This window comes from Epinephelus lanceolatus, chromosome 9 (assembly GCF_041903045.1).
Source record: "Epinephelus lanceolatus isolate andai-2023 chromosome 9, ASM4190304v1, whole genome shotgun sequence".
NCBI lineage: Eukaryota > Metazoa > Chordata > Actinopteri > Perciformes > Serranidae > Epinephelus > Epinephelus lanceolatus.
In genome coordinates, this window is record NC_135742.1 from 44,204,531 (window position 1) to 44,224,246 (window position 19,716).

The window sequence follows — 19,716 nt, forward strand, 5'->3', positions numbered from 1 at the left end:
TGCGCCGTGGGTGCTCAGCTGCGGAGAGGGACACCTCTGTGTTTGAGACGGGAGCGGGAGGCGGGAGGTCCGACGCTTCTAGCCAGAGGAGAGGGAGAAATAAAACAAAATAAGATAAAATAGGAAAAACCTGTCTCCCTTTTTTATTTTATTTTCAGCGTTTAATCAAGTCGGCCGAGACTTCCAGAGAGGAGAGAGGTAGAAACAAACAGCCAATTTGTGTCTGTGTGTGTTATGTTCAGGTGTTGTCATGTAAATAAGTGCCCAAGCAATAAACAGGACAGACAATAGGATTTTATTTATTTTTACACTACATTTTCACTGAAAGCTGACCAAATCCGACCCGAGCCCGAATACAATTTATAGCTACATTTCTGACCAAACCCGGCCGACCCGTCAGGTACCGTCGGGCTCAGATCGCCACACTCTAGTGTGTGTATGTGTCCCTATTTGGGCCTATTTGAATTTCTGTCTTTGAGAGATATTATTTTGTAATATAACTGAATTTTCTATCCATACATATAAATTTTAAATATATTAAAATTATAAGGCATCTTTGAGTAAACTGCGAGTATCATTTAAATAGGCTATATCGTGGCCGGCCGAGTGTCCTCTTTTTTGGAAATCAAAATATGGTCACCCTACTTTAAGCACTCATAGCTCTCCTCTTCTTTTAACAACTTTCTTGCTAATCTTTGCTGTTGTTCACACGCTATTAGCCTTGTTAGCTACGTTAGCTTAACAGTTGCGATGGCTTCTCCTTCTCCTGCTCTCTCTTGCTCGGTGTGCCTGGTGTTAAACTATTCCTCTGCCTCCTTTAGCGACAGTGGTACATGTGATAAATGTAGTTTATTTACTGCGTTGGAGGCTAGGTTAAGTGAATTGGAAGCACGGCACGGCTCCGTGACAAGTCAATCTGTGGCTACGGTAGTCAGCTAGCCCCCTGTAGCCAGCACAAAGCCACATAGCGTAGCTCTTGGAAGCGGTCCTCTGGTAACCCCCGTGCAGCCGGGAGGCTGGGTAAATGTCCGAGAGAAGCGTAATACTAAGCTAAAGCCCTCGGTTCACCACCAGCCTGTTCACGTTCCAACTGTTATTCCCCACTCAGTGACACACCCACTGAGGAGAAAACTCTGGTCATTGGCTGCTCTATTCTGAGAAACGTGAAATTAGCAACACCAGCGGCCACAGTCAAATGTATCCCTGGGGCCGGAGTGGGCGACAGTGAATCAAATTTAAAACTGCTGGCTAAGACTAAACGTAGATTTAGTGAGATTGATATTCACGTCGCAGTAATGGCACCAGGTTAGGCCAATCAGAGGTCACAAAAATTAATGTTGCATTGGTGTGTGAATAGGCAAAAACTATGTTCAATTCAATTCAATTCAATTCAATTTTATTTATAAAGCCCAATATCACAAATCACAATTTGCCTCACAGGGCTTTACAGCATACCTTATAGTACAGATAAGCTCTCAAATTATGAGGAATTGTGCACTTTTTGAAAAAAGCATTAAATTTCTACCATAGTTTGTACATACCATAAGGTTTATTTTCAGATGTGGAGGGAAGTCAGATTTGACCTCTGAGGCCCGGGAGAGGTCAAATTCAAGATGGCCGCCAATAATATTCAAATATGCTTAACTTTGGAACGAAACACAATAGAAAAACATTTAAGGTGTCATTTCCAACTAAGTTTAGGGTGCCCATTCAGTTAGTGATACTCTTGAGATCAATGGAATTCAAGAAAATGCATTGAGGTCAAGGTCAAGGTAAAAAATTGCTTACAAAAGAAAACATTTTCCTCTCTCTTTTTTTTTTTTTTGTTTCAATGAACACCAAAAATATTTCAATTACATTTTACTCTCATGTATTATTCAGTAATTAGTTATCATTTACTGGGATGTGTGGTTATTTTTTCTTGCTAAGCACATCATTATCAGCAGATGGCCCTCTAGAGCATCAGTAGCTAATGCCAGTAGCGATGTAGTCAGTAGGCAACATGATGAGTAGGCTACAGTATGCACAAGTGACGAGACAGAGAGCACGTCTGACATAAATATCCTACCAGGTAAACTGACTGACTATGTACAGACAATGGCCTTGTTTCCCAGTTAAGAGTGTCTTAAGACTTAAGAGCACAGTTAAGAACGTCTTTGGTAAGAAGGGTTGCTAAGATACGAGTGTTTCCCAGATGCGTTCTTAATGCCCTTCTAAGGATCGCTCTTAAGATTGCTCTTTAAGAAGCTCTTAACAGGTGTCCACTACCGCGGTGCTGAAACAATCGATGTTAGGCAAATCGATCACCCATCACTTAATCAGCGCATAAGTCAGACACAGCGCTGCTACCTAATGTAGTAATTCTCTGCTGCTCGTGTGTATGTGTGTTCGATAAATATTTGTTATTGACCTATTTTCATGACGAAAACAAGATTACAGCTAAATAAGAAGTAGTCTTGGTAAGAGAATCATGAGGAAATGTATTATATTTAAACAAAAAAACACAGACGCCTTGCTGAGGCCAGTGCCGTCTCCCACCACATCCAGGAAGCTCCCCACTGCGTAAAAACGCAGCGCAGCCAGGCATTGCACCTCCGGGCTGAGGGCAAAATTGCACCAAGTTGCCCTCCGTGTGAAGACACTAGTTGATGAGGCGTTGTATCTTGGTACTTCATTTGGACAGCCCGGTCTGACAGCACGTCGAGTGACGCACAAATGCATTTACATAAACGGTTTGGCTTCGCACACGGCAACGCTGTTGGTTAGCAGCGAGAATATGCTGTAAAGCAGCCATGGTATCTCACACATGTGTGATGTGGCAACACCTTTATATAGAGTAGCGGGTGGAGCATCCATTGATGTGGTTAAAGCTGAGCTCACTTACACCTGTCAGTTGCCTGATATCTGAATGTCGCAGGTTTGGAGGATGGATGTGTTTCTGTTGTGGCCTGATGCATTTTTTGGATGTGGTAAACTATCTCATATGTGCATACAGATGTGGGATATGTGCAGACAAATTATGATAAATGATAGTGATGATGATTCATTTTATTTGTGTGCCTGATGTGCAGAGCACATACAGGAACACACTTGTTATTCCTCATACTTATTTTTCTTCTCATTATTATTTTTCTTCCGCCAGATTTCGGTGCGTAACTTGTGCCACAGCTTTGAGCGCACATAGGGTCTTCATAAAACATATAGATTCAAGATTCAAAGTGTTCATTGTCATATGCACAGTAAGGACATGAGTTTCCCTGCAGAATGAAATTCGTTCTTTTCTGTCACCAATTAATGGTAAACAATATAAATCTGAAGTATAAAATAGATCAAAATATATATGGTGAGCACTGTTTCAATATCTACGGAAGCGTATTGCATTCACTTGACAAATTTAAAAAAAAGTCTGTTTTATTGAGTAATTTTTTCTGTTTTTCAGAGTAATTTTTTTATTTTTCTGTTTTTCGGTATAATTTTTTCTGTTTTTCGTGGTATTTTTTTCCTGTTTTTCATGGTAATTTTTCTGTTTTTCATGGTAATTTTTCTGTTTTTCTGAGTATTTTTTTCAGAGTTAAGAGAGCAATAGAACAACAGACGCTTTCATTCCTTTCTTGAGAGCTCGATATAATGGAAGCCAACATGACCCGCTTGTTTAGTTTAATCCAGTTTCACTTTGTTTTGGGTTTGAGACACTGGGAGATACTCTTGTCTTTAAGTCATATAGATGGTGTTATCATTAGTTTGTTGACTTTACGCAGGCACCGGTCACCGGAAAAAATTACTCAGAAAAACAGAAAAAATTACACCAAAAAAACAAAAAAATAAATAAATTACTCCAAAAAACAGAAAATATTACTCAGAAAAACAGAAAATACTACTCAGAAAAGCAGGGAAAAAATTACTCAGACAGCAATTAGTCAGAAAGCTTAGTGTAATATTAATTTGCCTGATGCGGCTGGATCTGTGCGCATTTGGTTGCTAGGAAAACTATTAAGAGTGGGTTAGCTCGATCTTACAACTCCTTCTTAGTGAAAGATCTTCTTAAGCTAAGAGCGATCTGGGAAATGCGTTTTTCTTTCAAGGGAGGCTTAAGAGTGCTCTTAAGAAGCTCTTAGCACTACGAGCCATCTGGGAAACGCCGCCAATAAAAGTATACTTGAGTAAAGCCTTAACATGCAAATACATTGAATTTGATTGTAGCCGGGAATGAGTCTGCCTAGTTAGTTAGCTAGCTAGCTTCTGTGGTAAAAAAAAAAAAAAAAAAAAAACACAGTCTGGAACATACATGAGTTGAAGTCAGTTGAATGATTGAACAGCGCATGTTCCAGAGATTTCAGCTTGGTCATTTGTGTGAAGTAGGACTATAGCTGAATTAATGGTGATAGCAAAGTAGCCTAGTTCAGTACTGTGCCACTGGTATCAAACAGGCTTGAGAGCTAATAGATGGCATGTAAATGTAGACGTGTTATTACTGATTTCAAAGCAAGATTCAGTATAAGAAGCATAGTAGGCCTACTGAAATATTGTAAGTAAATACATTTTTAATGATCATTATCATTACTGTTACTATGTTGGAAATAAACCATCTTTTTGCACCCTTTATCTTACTCCGTCTGCATAATTTGACCATGACTTTGACCTAAATGCATTTTCTTGAATTCTGATGATTTCAAAAGTATCATCAACTGAATGGGCACCCTAAATTTAGTTGGAAATGACACCTTAAACGTTTTTCTACTGTGTTTGGTTCCAAAGTTAAGCATATTTGAATATTATTGGCGGCCATCTTGAATTTGACCTCTCCCGGGCCTCAGAGGTCAAATCTGACTTCCCTCCACATCTGAAAATAAACCTTATGGTATGTACAAACTATGGTAGAAATTCATGCTTTTTTCAAAAAGTGCACAATTTATCTGCTATTCCGCTGTACTATTAGGACCCTCGCAGCGGATAAGGAAAAACTCCCCCAAAAAAACCCTTTAACGGGGAAAAAAAACGGTAGAAACCTCAGGAAGAGCAACTGAGGAGGGATCTCTCCTCCAGGACGGACAGATGTGCAATAGATGTCGTACAGAACAGATCAACATGATAAATTAACAGTAATCCGTATGACACAATGAGACAGAAAGAGAGACAGAGAGAGAGAGAGAGACAGAGACAGAGACAGAGAGAGATGCAGGACAGACGGTAATGACAGTAACTTACAACAACATTAGTGAAAGTAATAATATTATAATTATGATTCTGGCTGTTGTGGTACAATATGTTGAAAATAAATATTAATATCTGATAGTATATGTATGTGACAATAATCGTATGTGTATAATAACAGTAGAAGTATGACTAATGATAACAGCAGCAGCAGGAGACATCTGGCAGGACCACGGCAGCAGCACAACCACACACGTCACACTATCCAGGCACCGCTGCGATATAAGTTAACCTGCGAGATAGTGGAGCACAAAGGCTCTGTAGTTTTCTCTGGACCCCTCCCAAATCTGCAATCTGATCTCACAGAAATATACGTGAATTGACCACGACCTCTTAACACCACATTCCGTGGTCGCAGCACGTAATGGGTTGAAATTATGTGCTGGTACCACGGAAACAATGCCAATGTAAAGTCAAATAGGATCCTTTCCCGTGGAGGACACACGAATTCCCTCATTCAACAACGTCCTTTACATACACAAAAATGCTAAAGTGTTTTTGATATTAAAACGGCAATTATATTCCTCTGTTATAATTTCCCACCAATAATAATAATAATAATAATAACATGATAGTTTGGCTGTACTAGATATTTGGTATATTCAGTAGATTTACTTTTTTTTACGATACTATTTGACAACTCTACAACCGGAACAATCACTATCCCAAAAATGCCGTTTCTAGAGAACTTGCTAAAATATCTGAAAATAACCATCATCCTTACTTTTTCTTGACATATTTCATCTAGGTGCAGTGTCATTACTAGTTCGGCTAGATATTTGATATATTCAGTACATGTATCTTTTTACGACTCTATTTTACAACTCTATTTTACAAGCCACAAAACCTACCATCCCAAAAACGCTGTTTCTAGCGTATTAGCTAAAATATCAAAAATTAGCCTACATCTTTACTTTGTCTTAACATAGTTCATCTAGGTGCAGTGTGTTTACTAATTCGGCTTTACTAGATATCTGATATATTCAGTAGATATATCTTTTTTCAACCCTATTTAGAACCCTACTTTGCAAATCAGAAGAACTACAACTATATTGCTGATATGTATCAAACTGCATGACTCGGTCCTAGGGAATTGTAGTTTTTAAAAAATGTAAGTGTTTTTCCTAGATTTGGAAGTTGTAAATACTGAATTGAGAGTACGCTGTGGACTTTAAGGGGATGGTTAACACATTTGTGTAATCAGATTTTAAATATCTAATTTCTAAATGGGTGAAAATTAATTTTATCCATATTTTACCCATATCTGACAGCATCCCCAGTTGTTGACTACACTCACATGATAGCTGAGGTCAAGAGCTCTCTACAACAGTTGGTCCCATGTCTGTACCCCCTTTCGTTGCTGAGTTATAAGCCTTCAAACATGCACTGAGGTCAAGGTTCAAAGGTGAATGGCTCAAAGCAGGAGTCATGGAGAATCTTCATACTGACATATGTTTCTCTCCAGGTTGAGACCTTTACAATGATGTATTTGGTTTAGCTCTACGACAAAGTTTTGATGTTTTCATTTTTTGGACACAAGCCATGCCAGGTGTAGTTTCAGAAAGTACGTTGAAGGCCCAGTGTATAAAATGATTTTTGTTTGTTTCTTTGCTTGTTTTTTTCTTTTTTACTGTAGATAGTTACTAAAATGACATGGCGGCATATAGTATATTTAAAAAAAATTGTCATAGTACAATATAAACCCCAATCCGTCCATGAAAAATTGTTTTAATGTTAAGTCTGCACAAATGCCCGATTGTCAAAATGACAAAAAAAAATTTCTCTTGACACAAAAACTCACTTGTGAGTCTGACATACACACACACACACACACACACATTACATCTAAATCTAAATGTTAAATCTAAATATTAAATCTAAATCTAAATGTTAAATCTAAATGTTCTAGGTGAAACTAAATATTTAGCTAATATGCAAATTCACACTGCCGGTCACCGGAAGTACCAAATTAAAAGCTTGAGATGGTCAGACTGTGTTTATAGAATCAAATAATGAATTAAAACCAACTTATCGGGGGAAAGGAACACTAGCGTACATTAGCGTGATAATAACTACCTAAAATAACAAGAAACATGATTGGAGAAATTTGGAGAAGCATGATTATCGTAGATTAGCTGGGCTAACCGTTAGCTGTTAGCCCCATTAGCGGTGTCTGTAATGACTCATTAACTCTAAACAGTCCGTGAAAAAAATATTTTTTTCCAGCGGATGTCTTAGTTACAAGTATTCCCTCCGAAGGGACACTAACAACTCAAAGTACACGTCAAATAAAATTTCTCCAAACATGTTTTTTGTTATTTTAGGTAGTTATTATCATGCTAATGTATGTTCAACTCTTCATTTCCCCCGATAATTTGGTTTTAATTCGTTATTTGATTCTATAAACACAGTCTGACCATCTCGAGCTTTTATTTTGGTACTTCAGGTGACCGGCAGTGTGAATTTGCATATTAGCTAAATATTTAGTTTCACCCAGAACATTTAGATTTAACATTTAACATTTAGATTTAGATTTAGCATTTAGATTTAACATTTAGATTTAGATTTAATATTTAGATTTAACATTTAGATTTAGATTTAACATTTAGATTTAGATTTAATATTTAGATTTAACATTTAGATTTAGATTTAATATTTAGATTTAACTTTTAACATTTAGGTGCCACATTTAATATTTAGATTTAACTATTTAATATATTTCTAAGTTAACAAATGTTGCTGTAAATGTGGTAAAAGGTGACATTAAAACACATTTTTAAACATTGTTTGAAGCTAAATGTGGCAAAATGTTGATGTTATTTTCAGCGTGAGCCACTTTACAAACGGCACCCCATAGCTACATGTTCTCTGAATATGCTCTGAAAAAATCTGGTCTCTGTAGGCAGCCCAGGCTCCGCAAATGGCAACAAAAACATTTTGGTCCAGGCTGCACCAACCAGCCAGCGCGAGACCAGTAAAAGCAAGCACACACACACACAAACACGGTGCCCATGTCTCACGGTCTCGTGCAAGAGCGCACACGTGAACGCGGTGCCCAGAGAGGCAGTTAGAGCTACAATCAATCAATCAATCAATTTTATTTATAAAGCCCAATATCACAAATCACAATTTGCCTCACAGGGCTTTACAGCATACGACATCCCTCTGTCCTTATGACCCTCGCAGCGGATAAGGAAAAACTCCCCCAAAAAAAACCTTTAATGGGGAAAAAAACGGTAGAAACCTCAGGAAGAGCAACTGAGGAGGGATCCCTCTTCCAGGACGGACAGACGTGCAATAGATATCGTACAGAACAGATCAGCATAATAAATTAACAGTAATCCGTATGACACAATGAGACAGTGAGAGAGACAGAGAGAGAGATGCAGGTAATAACAGTAGCTTACAACAACATTATTGAAAGTAATAATATTATAGTTATAGTTCTGGCTACTGTGGTACAATATGTTGAAAGTATGTATTAATATCTGGCAGTATAGATGTGTGACAAGCTACAGGCTACAATGAGGCTAATAACAGAGTTCAAATGACGTTTTTCCAAACAACTTTTTAAGTCAGGGCTTCAGGACACTTAGATCATTACGGACGAGCAGTATGGAGATATTTTGTCGTTTCCATTATGCGTTTTTGGACATTTGAATCTGGGGCGCCATAAGCCTCCATTAGCCTCCACAGAAGTGATGCTCAACGGTGCTTAGCAACTAAAAGTTATCAAACTGACTTTGCCTATTAGTTTAAGGCCAATAAACAACACTATCATTGTGCACTTACCATACTGTGGCATGTTAGGGCTAAATGGGTGGAGTTTCCCAGCATGCCCTGAGACAATGTTTTTAATGAGGAAAACTGTGTAGTAATATGTTCTAAATCACTCATGTTGCCCATAAAAAAGTGATTAATGTTTATGTATTTCACAGTGGTTCTAATGGGTTACAGTTAATGTGGTAAAAGACATTTTGCACCAAGAATTAAGTTGTATACATAGTAACCAAAAAGTTGTGCTGAGGTGAAATAAAAGGCACCTCCTAGTTCACTATTCAACTTTTTTGCCTTGTTCTTGCAAATGAGAAACCTAAGGTCACCACAATATAATTCTATACTAAAATGGAAAAAAAGTTGCATAATGTGTACTCAGTGTTTTTATATTCATATGATATAGCATTAAATGCTCAAACAATAGTAAAAAATGTTATGTTAATCCGACATAAAATTCCTGTCAGACAAGGATCATGTGAGACATTTATATTGTGTCTGGTGTATTCAGAACTTAACATATTGTACTGTACTAAACTAAAAGTTTTGAGTGTAAGCTTTTTCCATAAAAACTTAAAGTTGACTTAGCAAATCGGGGTTTACAGCGTATAGTACGTAATAAAAAAGTCATAGTATGCCTATGTCATAAAAGAGTCATAGTACAGTATGTCTTAAAGAGTTATAAAATGTTAGTGTGTGCAGTTTTTCTGTGGATCCCGTGATCTCAGATTTTTGTTTCAGAGTGCTCTAAAATGGTCAGTTTAGCTGTTGAGTTTAAAAAAACTTCGCCTGGGGGAAATTCCCCCCAGATCCCCTGGACAGTTGGGTCACAGATGGTGTTGATTAAAATGGTCCCCCAGTGTTGAATAGGTAAGGATGGCCTTGGTCTGGAGTTCCATAGGGCAGCTGCCCGTAAGGCAGCCTTGTGTTCAAATGGAGAGTGTGTGTGTCTCATATGGATAGCTGTTTAAATGGTCAAATGTTTTCATATCAAATCTCAGATCATTAGCCAAGAATCTCTGATTAAATAACAGATTTCTCCTCTCACAAACCTAGCCAATCGTACCCTGATTAACTATACACAGTGGCTTACCTTTGAAGCCTGGAGTGCAGTCACACCTGTAGTGATCCACCTCATCCCGACATGTGCCATTGTTTTGACACGGTTGGGAAGCACACTCGTTGATGTCCAAGTCACAGTGGTAGCCTTGAAATCCAGGCACACAGAAACACTGATAGGTGTTAATCCCATCTTTACAGATGGCTCCATTGTGACAGGGCTCAGACCGGCATTCATCAATGTTCTCCTCACAGTTCTTCCCCTCGTAACCAGCCGCACACTGGCACCTGTGCCCAGTGTCAGGGATGTCCACACAGGTGCCACCATTCTTGCATGTTTCCCCTGAACAAGTGGTCATATTATCCTGGCATTCCTCCCCTCCCAAGCCCAGGGGGCAGTGGCAGGAATAGCTGTTGACTCCGTTAACACAATAGGACTGGATGCCTTTGCAGGGGTTGCTCTGACATTCATCTACATCCTGTGTGCAGTTGAGCCCTGTGAAGCCGTCCAGGCAGTGGCAGGTGAACTCGTCAGTCCCAAGCTTGCTGGTACAGTTGGCGCAAGGTGCCAGGATGCAGGCATCATACAGCTCATCACAGTTTTTGCCCATGTACCACACTGGTCCTTTGGGGCACAGGCACACATAGTCACCCAGGTGGTCCAGACATGTGGCACCATTGTTGCAGGGAGATGACAAACACTTGTCTGCTGCTGCTGTGCACAGTAGGCCTGGTATGGAAGACAAAATGGTAAGTCAACATGCAAAAGGCAACATATTTCTACAATAAAATCTGTTTAAGGTTGAGCTAATTCAAGCTGACCATTTCTGATAGTTGCATCATTTCTGATGGTTGCATCTACAGCAAATTGAAGCTTTAAAGTTGGTCCGATCAATAATTTGATCCAACAGTGGATAAAATGACTGTGTAATGTGAAACAGGTTGCTCATTGCGATGAGCCCACAGAGAACTATCAGCAGGTCTGCAGTTCCCCAAAGCTCCATGGAGCTTTTTAGTATCTTTCAGTTTGTCTTTTGTTTTACAGCTCACAGATCTACTGTTTGGTTCACTCTTACTACTTAACTTTGTTTCATGGAGCAGCAGGCAGCAGTTCTCAATGAAAAATCATTGACAAAGTTACAGTACACATCCTGCTCAGCACAAAAATCATACAGACATATTAGGGACTAACTGGTAAATAAAGCAGAAAGATATCAGAAGTTGGTGGAGACCAAAATAGAGCTAAAGGGAGAGTACATATTGCATTACATTTCAAAGGAGGCCAGAAACCGGACTCCATATCAATGCAGTTTTGCTCTGTCTGTTGGAGGTGTAAATAGGCAACTGTTTGCTAAATGAAGTAATTAATAATAATTAATAAAGTAGCTGCATTACCTATTACATTTTTAACAGGGTAACGAGTTAACTGTAACCTATTCAAAAGTAACCTCCACAACACTGCCGGTTACCACAGTAAGTGCTACTTAAGTACTAAGTGGTACTAAAACACCAAAGTAGTCATAGTTAAATTAATATGTCCCCAAGAATATAGGTAATGGGATGTACTTAAACGTTTCACCAAAAGCCTGACATGAAAGTACTCAACTGTGAATGAGCACATCAATAAGTGAACTTAATGTCAATTGGCTAAAAGAGTCTGCTGCCCTCCCTCGTAAGCTTTAGCAGCATTACCCTCCAGCTTACACGGTGGTCTACCTATAACTCTGACCTTCAACGGTGCTAAAGGTAACAAGCCCCTCTTTTCTCCGGATTTACGGTCACAGCAGATGGTGTTAAAAGTAAACTTATTAGATGACCAAAGTAGCAGCTGTCAGTGTTGTCAATGAAAGTTTCACTCACAACTGTTTGCTCACAGGTGGGAACTTCACACTGTCATGTGTAAAACAATAGTGATATTACTGACTTAGTGGTGATTATCATAAGCCCTTTTTAAACAGTAATTGTGCAAATTTGCAGCTAAGCCCAATCAGTCTTCTTTCAGCATTGGCAGTATAAAAACAAAATCAGAGAGTGTGGCAAAATGCCGCCTACCTACTTTTGTTTATACAGATTGCGCCTTTTTCGGGGCAATGGGGGGCGTGAGCAAGTAACAAAACGTGTAGCTCAGCGTGTGACGTAACAGTGACATGGGAGGGAAGCCCGCCAATCTGGCTCTGTGTGTTTAAATGCTCGCAGCTTGCCCGCAAAACGGCCCAATATTCGCAGAAAATCTGGCAGTGTGAAAGGGGCTACAGTGACATGTGACTCTGTAATGTACCCAAGCCAACTTAAGGAGAAACTTCAACTCTCCATCTCTGTCTTTCCCCTGAACTCCCGAAGGGGGCTCTTTCTCTCTTTCTCCTGGACCTTGACATTCCCTATTTTCTGGAGCTGCAACTCTGCTCTGAATGTGGCCTGCTCCCGGCAGACACAGAACCTAAAGACCAGAGTGTGCCAAACACGAGGTTTGCAACTAACTTTCCAATGAGGAGTACCAAGTTCAGTTAGCACCAGACTTCTAACTCTGCAAGGATACCAAGCGACGGGTCTCCTTTGATCTGCAGCTTTGGAACAAGGACACAACAAAGACTGCATCTGGAACCACAGTTCTTTCCAACCTTCCACTGCCGGCTAACAAAAGCAGCACACCAAAGCATCCCTTTCCTCCATTTATTCAAGAATTGTTAATGTAACTGCTGGGCATAGCAGTATTATTGTTGTACAGGCTAAGCAAGACTGTTTAATTTTGTCAATTGTGATTTAATACTGCTCAATGAGTTGTTGCTGTGATCTTTGTTGTAGTTAGGTCATTGGTTAGTTGGCTTCACCAAAGCTGTGCATTATGCATTACACAGACAGAATCTTGCATGCAATTTAACATCCTCTGTACTAACCCAGACCCTTTTGCAAAATATATTGACACTAGAGCTTAGATCGGGCCCAAAAAATCCAGCCCAACACCACCCGAGACCATGCATGTTCTGTCCAAGCCCGGCCTGGCCCTGTAATTACGAGCCCGAGCCCGGTTTAAGCCCGACATTTTTTTTTAAGGATACAAACATGGACATTGAAGGCTCTTTCTTTCTATGACAAGCCTTTGTCATGTGCCTCTTAAGTGTCGAGGTCCCCATCTTTTTGCTGTCATATAGGCTACCAGCATCGGGCTGCACTTGGTACACTCGACGAAGCCGACACACACATTGTCACCGTCAACAACTCACATGTGCGCGGCCAGTGGTGCCGTCAAGGCAGTGCACAGGTCAGGCCATAATTTCGTGGTCGGGCAGAGAATCTAAGCTCTAATTGACACACATAGCCATACTCATTCACAAATTGCCTTTTAACATAGCTACACCAAAAGAGGAGACTCAAAGTTCCCACTTCTTCTCCTTTGTCTTTGTCCTGACTGACCACACGTTCAGGCAAACCTTCCCCAATCTGAAGCTGTCTTTGACTCAGCCATCTTGTAGTTTTCTTTTGTCAGCCATTTTGTTGTGTGGCCAGGCGGCCTGTGTTTCACACACACCTTTGTGTGTGTGTGTGTCTCTCTCTCTCTCTCTCTCTCTCTCTCTCTCTCTCACTCACACACACACACACACACACATATAGCCTACACCCATGCTCGTATATAGTGGCTAGTTAGAATTTGTGTGTTTTGTTTTGCTTTACTGTCTTGTGAGTAAATACTTTCGGAATCACATCTGCTGTCTCTTTAATATTGCACAAGAGTGACTGAATAGTCATCGTCTGCTATGCCAAGAACTCCGAAACCCTTCAGCCTTTACTATTAATATGGTACTTTTGGTTATAGCTATTAATTCAACTATTAATCAGTGTTCCAAATTGATAGTTTGGTGTATTTTACAAGACTGATATCATTAACTGGCTTTCACTTTTCCCTTTTCAGGAATGGCACCCCACGTGATGATTGTAAATTAAGTCACATTATTTAACATAATTAATAGTTATTATAAATAATAATTATTTCAGACAACCATTTTGATACTTTGAACTACAAGTTCCTAATAACTGGAGATCTGTTACAAGGTCAGGTCTCAACATGGCCTTTCCAATAGCATCTCCATTTGACTTCACATAATGTACTTGCTAAACGCATTCATGCTCCACAGGGGGAGAACTTCCTTGAAATGAATGGAATCATGGTACTGTAGGGTGCGGTAGATCCTCAACACAGAATGTGTTCCTCTGCTAGCAAGTCATCAACAAAAACATCCCAGTAACAATGTGTTTTTCTCACACCTACATTTCTCATTACCCACTGAATACACTTTAACACCCCCAGTTCCTCTCACAAGCATCTGCTTTCACTTCCTTCCTCTGCTCTAACACACAAGTCTTCATCCTCACACCAGTCTCTCACTTCTCCTCCCATTGTCTTGATGCCTTTCATACCTGATAAATCCAGAGAGGTGTTGTGTTGCTTGTGCTCCTTTGAATTTGAATGCTGGTAATGAGTCCCAGCAAAGCATTTATAAGCTGATGTTGACACAGTTAGGATGAGGTGCAATGATCAGACCTTTGTCAGTGAATTTATGATGACTGAAAATGTTTCCTGGTACTTTCTGGCTTTTGAAAAATGTCTGAACTCCTGTTGAATTTGATGTACTTTGTACATTAGGCCAACAGCTATGAGAGTCACTCCCAGTCTTTAGAGTCTAAAGTGTGCTGCTGAAATATTACAAACTGTCTGCCTTGAATTAAAATGAATGGAAAACCTGAATAACAGCAACAACAGCTGATTTGGAGTGGAATTGGGGCGGTCCAGGACCCCCAGTGCTGGGGCTCACTTTGAGTTGCTACAGCTTTTAAGTGAAGGTCTCTGCAAAATTTGAAAACACCAATATGTGGCACTGAATTTGGTGAATTTCAGAGACCACAACTGAGATGGAAGTAAAGTAGCTAGTGCACCCGTGGTCCATCCACCTCAGCCCTCCTGCTAGACTACTTCACAGAAAGAGAGTGGACAGCAGCCCCAGAGAGGGAGCTACTGGCTTCCAGTCTGCTGTGACCCTTCAGTGCTAACATATTATTACTCTGGCGTTGGCAAATAAAAACACAATCTTCAAATACAGAATTCTGAAATTAACAAAGAGTGAGGGTCTTAGTCCAGAAATAGAAACAGGTCCAATGAATGAAAATAGTTTCCAGGCATTTCTGATGGTCATGTACTTCCGCTATTTTTTGCAAATGGCTTGAGTTCAGTCCTCCATCCACTGATGAGAGGCTTAATCTTTAGATATTTACATCTATGAATACAGTGTTTGCATAGTAGAATCAAATTGTTTATTAGAAACTCCAATTTTTTCTCACTAATAATTACTCCAGCTGTAATCAACATCACTTTTAAAGGGTGTATCAATATATCTCAGGCTCCCACTGGAAGAAAATATATTCAACTGCCTCAATACCCCTCTCGCAGACTCCACATGAATTGATGTCCCAGTTAAATCTTGCATGTAAAAAGTGACTGGATGGATAGATGTCATTCAAAATTTTAAATATCACATATTTGGCTTTTGGTAGGACTGGACAGGGTAAAAATTGTTCCTCATTTTCCTTGCCTAATTGTCACTGTACTCTTAAAGAACATATTTTCTTTTCAGCTGGTTAGGATAATATTGTGATGAAAGAGCTTTTCTAATAAACTCAATACACAGTGGCCTCATTTCTGAAACAGTACTGGAGTACACCAACAGTTGTTGAATCTTTGTTTGAAGAGGAACTGGAATGGCCTTTATCACTTTATGATATTAAATTCATCACAAAAATCTCTGTAATCTAAAAAACAGCCAAACTCATCCATTAAATGGGTTACAGCCCATATTCCTTTTTCCATCCATGTTCCTAAAAACAATGATTTCCAATTAGTTAGAATGTACTTGTTATTCCTGTTGGGAACGCCTGGCGGAAGAACCTGTCAAGATGATCTTCAACTCCCACCTCCGGGAAAGCTTCGACCGCGTCCCGAGGGCAGAGGGGGACATTGAGTCCGAATGGGCCTTGTTCCGCTCTGCCATTGTCGAGGCGGCGGTTTTGAGCTGTGGCTGCAAGGCCGCTGGGGCCAGTCACGGCGGTAGAGGTGAGGGGAGCCATCAGGCTGAAGAGGGAGGCCTACAGGGCATGGTTGGTCTGTGGGTCTCTGGAAGCAGCTGACGGGTACCGGCGGGCCAAGCAGAGCGCAGCAGCGGCAGTCGCGGAGGCAAAAACTCGGGCGTGGGAGGAGTTCGGTGAGGCCATGGAGAAAGACTATCGATTTGGCAAACCGTCCGGCGCCTCAGGGGAGGAAGGCGGCAACTTGCTCACACTGTTTTCAGTGAGGGCGTGGAGCTGCTGACGTCAACTGGGGACATTGTCGGGTGGTGGAAGGAATACTTTGAGGAGCTCCTCAATCCCACCAACACATATTCCAGTGAGAAGACAGAGCCAGAGGTCTCAGGGGTGGGTCGTCCAATTTCTGGGGCAGAAGTCGTTGAGGTAGTGAAGCAACTCTGAGGCGGTGGAGCCCCGGGGGTGGATGAGATTCGCCCTGGATATCTCAAGGCTCTGGACATTGTAGGGCTGTCCTGGCTGACACGCCTCTGCAACATTGTGTAAACATCGGGGGCAGTGCCTCTGGAGTGGCAGACCGGGGTGGTGGTCCCCATCTTCAAGAAAGGGGACCAGAGGGTGTGTTCCAACTACAGGGGGATCACACTCCTCAGCCTACCCGGTAAGGTCTACTCCAGGGTGCTGGAGAAGTGGCTCTGGTCGATAGTTGAACCTCAGATTGAGGAGGAGCAATGTGGCTTTTGTCCACATTCATGACCAGCTCTTTACCGTCGCCAGGGTGCTGGAGAGGGCATGGGAGTTCGCCCAACCAGTCCACATGTGTTTTGTGGATTTGGAGAAGGCTTACAACCGTGTCCCCAGGGACATCCTGTGGGTGGTGCTCCAGGAGTATGGGGTTGGTGGCCCCTTGCTAAGGGCCATCCAGTCCCTGTACCAAAGGAGCGTGAGTTTGGTTCGCGTGGCCGGCAGTAAGTCGGACCTGTTCCCGGTGAGAGTTGGACTCCGCCAGGGCTGCCCTTTGTCACCGGTTCTGTTCATAACTTTCATGGACAGAATTTCTAGGCGCAGTCGAGTGGTGGAGGGTGTCAGGTTCGGTGACGGGAGGATCTCGTCCCTGCTTTTTGCGGATGATGTGGTGGTCCTCCTAGCCCCATTGAACAGTGATCTCCAGCTCTAGCTGGGATGGTTTCGCAGCCGAGTGTGAAGTGGCTGGGATGAGAATCAGCATTACACCACCTGGCTGTAGCCTTCCTGTTGCGTGCCAGGGCTCCGACTTCTCTGGTTCATCATTGGCAACAATGTCAAGTCAGGTCAAGTTTATTTATATAGCACATTTCATACAACAAGCATAAACTCAATGTGCTTAAATAGGCAAAGCAGATAAAATCATACATGCCAAGAACATACCATTTCATAAGCAATACATATATAAAACAAATAAGATAAAAATAAACAAGAACATTGTATACAATAGGACAATGTATAAAACATTTGAAGACGAAGCTTTTAATACAAACACTAGACCTGATTAAAAGCTTGTGAAAAAAGATATGTTTTTAGTTTGCTTTTAAAAGAAGATACTGTTTCAGCAGACCTGAGATCATTTGGAAAAGAATTCCAGAGAGTAGGTCCGTAATGACTGAGGGCACCTTGAACTGATTTAGAATGAATTCTGGGTGTAGTGAGGAAACCTTTACTTGATGTTCTCAGATGTCTTTCCGGTATATATTCAGTGAGCATGTCAGAGATGTCGGAGGGTGCTAGGCCATTCATGGCTTTAAAAACAGTAAGTAAAATTTTAAAATCAATTATTTGTTTTATAGGAAGCCAGTGAAGAGAAGCCAGAATAGGAGAGATATGTTCATATCTTTTGGTTCTGGTTAGTACTCTGGCCGCAGTGTTCTGAATAAGTTGAAGTTTGGTGAGTGATTACTTTGCTAGATATTACAAATGCGTTTTTGAAAGTTAAGATCAACATCATTAATTACACCAACATTTTTGACATGCTCACAGGGTTTTACCAGTAGGGGAGACAACAAAGTGCTAATTTGGTGTCTAAGAGCCTTTGGACCTGTTAATAAAATCTCTGTCTTGTCCTCGTTTAGCTGTAGAAAGTTTCTGGCCATCCAATACCTGACATCAGTAATGCACTGGATGAGATCATTCACTGGTTGACGATGGTGGGCAGAAACAGATAGGTATAACTGGGTGTCATCAGCATAGGAGTGATATGATATGTTGTGTTGTTGAATAATGGGCCCAAGTGGGAGCATATACAAATTGTAAAGCAAAGGACCAATGTGGCATAACGGAATAGAAAGTGACAAAAGTAGGAAAGTTTTATTTTGAAGTTTAGTTTTATTTTGTATATTCCTGTAAAATGGGGACAGCCATTTTGTTGCTGGAGGCACATGGTGGCAGATGCTGGTGAAATCGCTATCCATCCTTCTTCTGTTCCTTTCTGATGGCATTGCCAGTAAGTACATTGTAATTTAAGAACCTGAGAAGTGAATATATGTTATTATTAGACAAGATTACATCATTTAATTTTATATTTATTTAATTCATTCATGTAGATACTTACCTGTGGCTAGCTTAATTTATCTGTTAGGGAAACAGTGATATTTTGATGGTTTGTAGCCAAATGCTTGTGATATTTAGCTGGAGTAAGTTATTGCTTGTTTGTAATATTTGCCTGTGTAATATTGTATTTCAGTTTTACCTTTTCTTCATTAAAAATCCTGCCAAGTACAACACATGGCCTGTTCATTGGAGGAACTTTTTGGAGGAATGAGTTAAGCTAGCTGTTTCATACATATGAGAACAGTATAACCAAGAATGGATCCTTGATGAACTCAATATGGAATGCTGACTTTGTTTGATTTAAAATCACCAACAGAAACAGAGAATGATCTACCAGAGAGATATGAAGCAAGCCAGTTGAGGACAGTGCCTTTAAAACCTAAACATTGTTCAAGATGCTGAAGAAGAATGACATGGTCAACCGTGTCAAACGAAGCACTGAGGTCAAGTAATACCAAGACAGAGACTCTGTGGTTGTCAGTGTTGATTTTAAGATCGTTAATAACCCTAACCAGGGCAGTTTCTGTGCTATGGTTAGGGATGTCACGATACCAAAAATTCAGTAGTCGGCGCTGATACCAGTAAAATTACACGATTCTCGATACCAAAGTCAATACCACGGTAAAAAAAAAAAAAAATCCTAAGATCCCATGTACTTAAATAAGAAATTCATCCATTCATCTTCTAACTGCTTCATCCTCTTGAGGGTCGCGGGGGGGCTGGAGCCTATCCCAGCTGACATCGGGCGAGAGGCAGGGTACACCCTGGACAGGTCGCCAGACTATTGCAGGGCTGACACATAGAGACAAACAACCATTCATGCTTACATTCACACCTACGGACAATTTAGAGTTATCAATTAACCTAGTCCCCAATCTGCATGTCTTTGGACTGTGGGAGGAAGCCGGAGTGCCCGGAGAGAACCCACGCTGACACGGGGAGAACATGCAAACTCCGCACAGAAGGGCTCCCACGCCCGGGATCGAACCGGCAACCCTCTTGTCGTGAGGCAAGAGTGCT

The 19,716-nt window shown here is 40.8% G+C and overlaps 1 protein-coding gene across 1 annotated transcript in view; it reads right to left on the reverse strand.

The window, feature by feature from the left end:
* The window catches only part of LOC117253093 (protein crumbs homolog 1-like), a 94,588-nt gene that overhangs the window by 64,522 nt on the left and 10,350 nt on the right, over positions 1-19,716 (reverse strand). Inside the window, exon 2 of the mRNA XM_078170987.1 lies at positions 10,079-10,774. Within this exon, the coding sequence (XP_078027113.1) occupies positions 10,079-10,774 (696 nt within the window). The remainder of the gene's footprint in view (positions 1-10,078; positions 10,775-19,716) is intronic.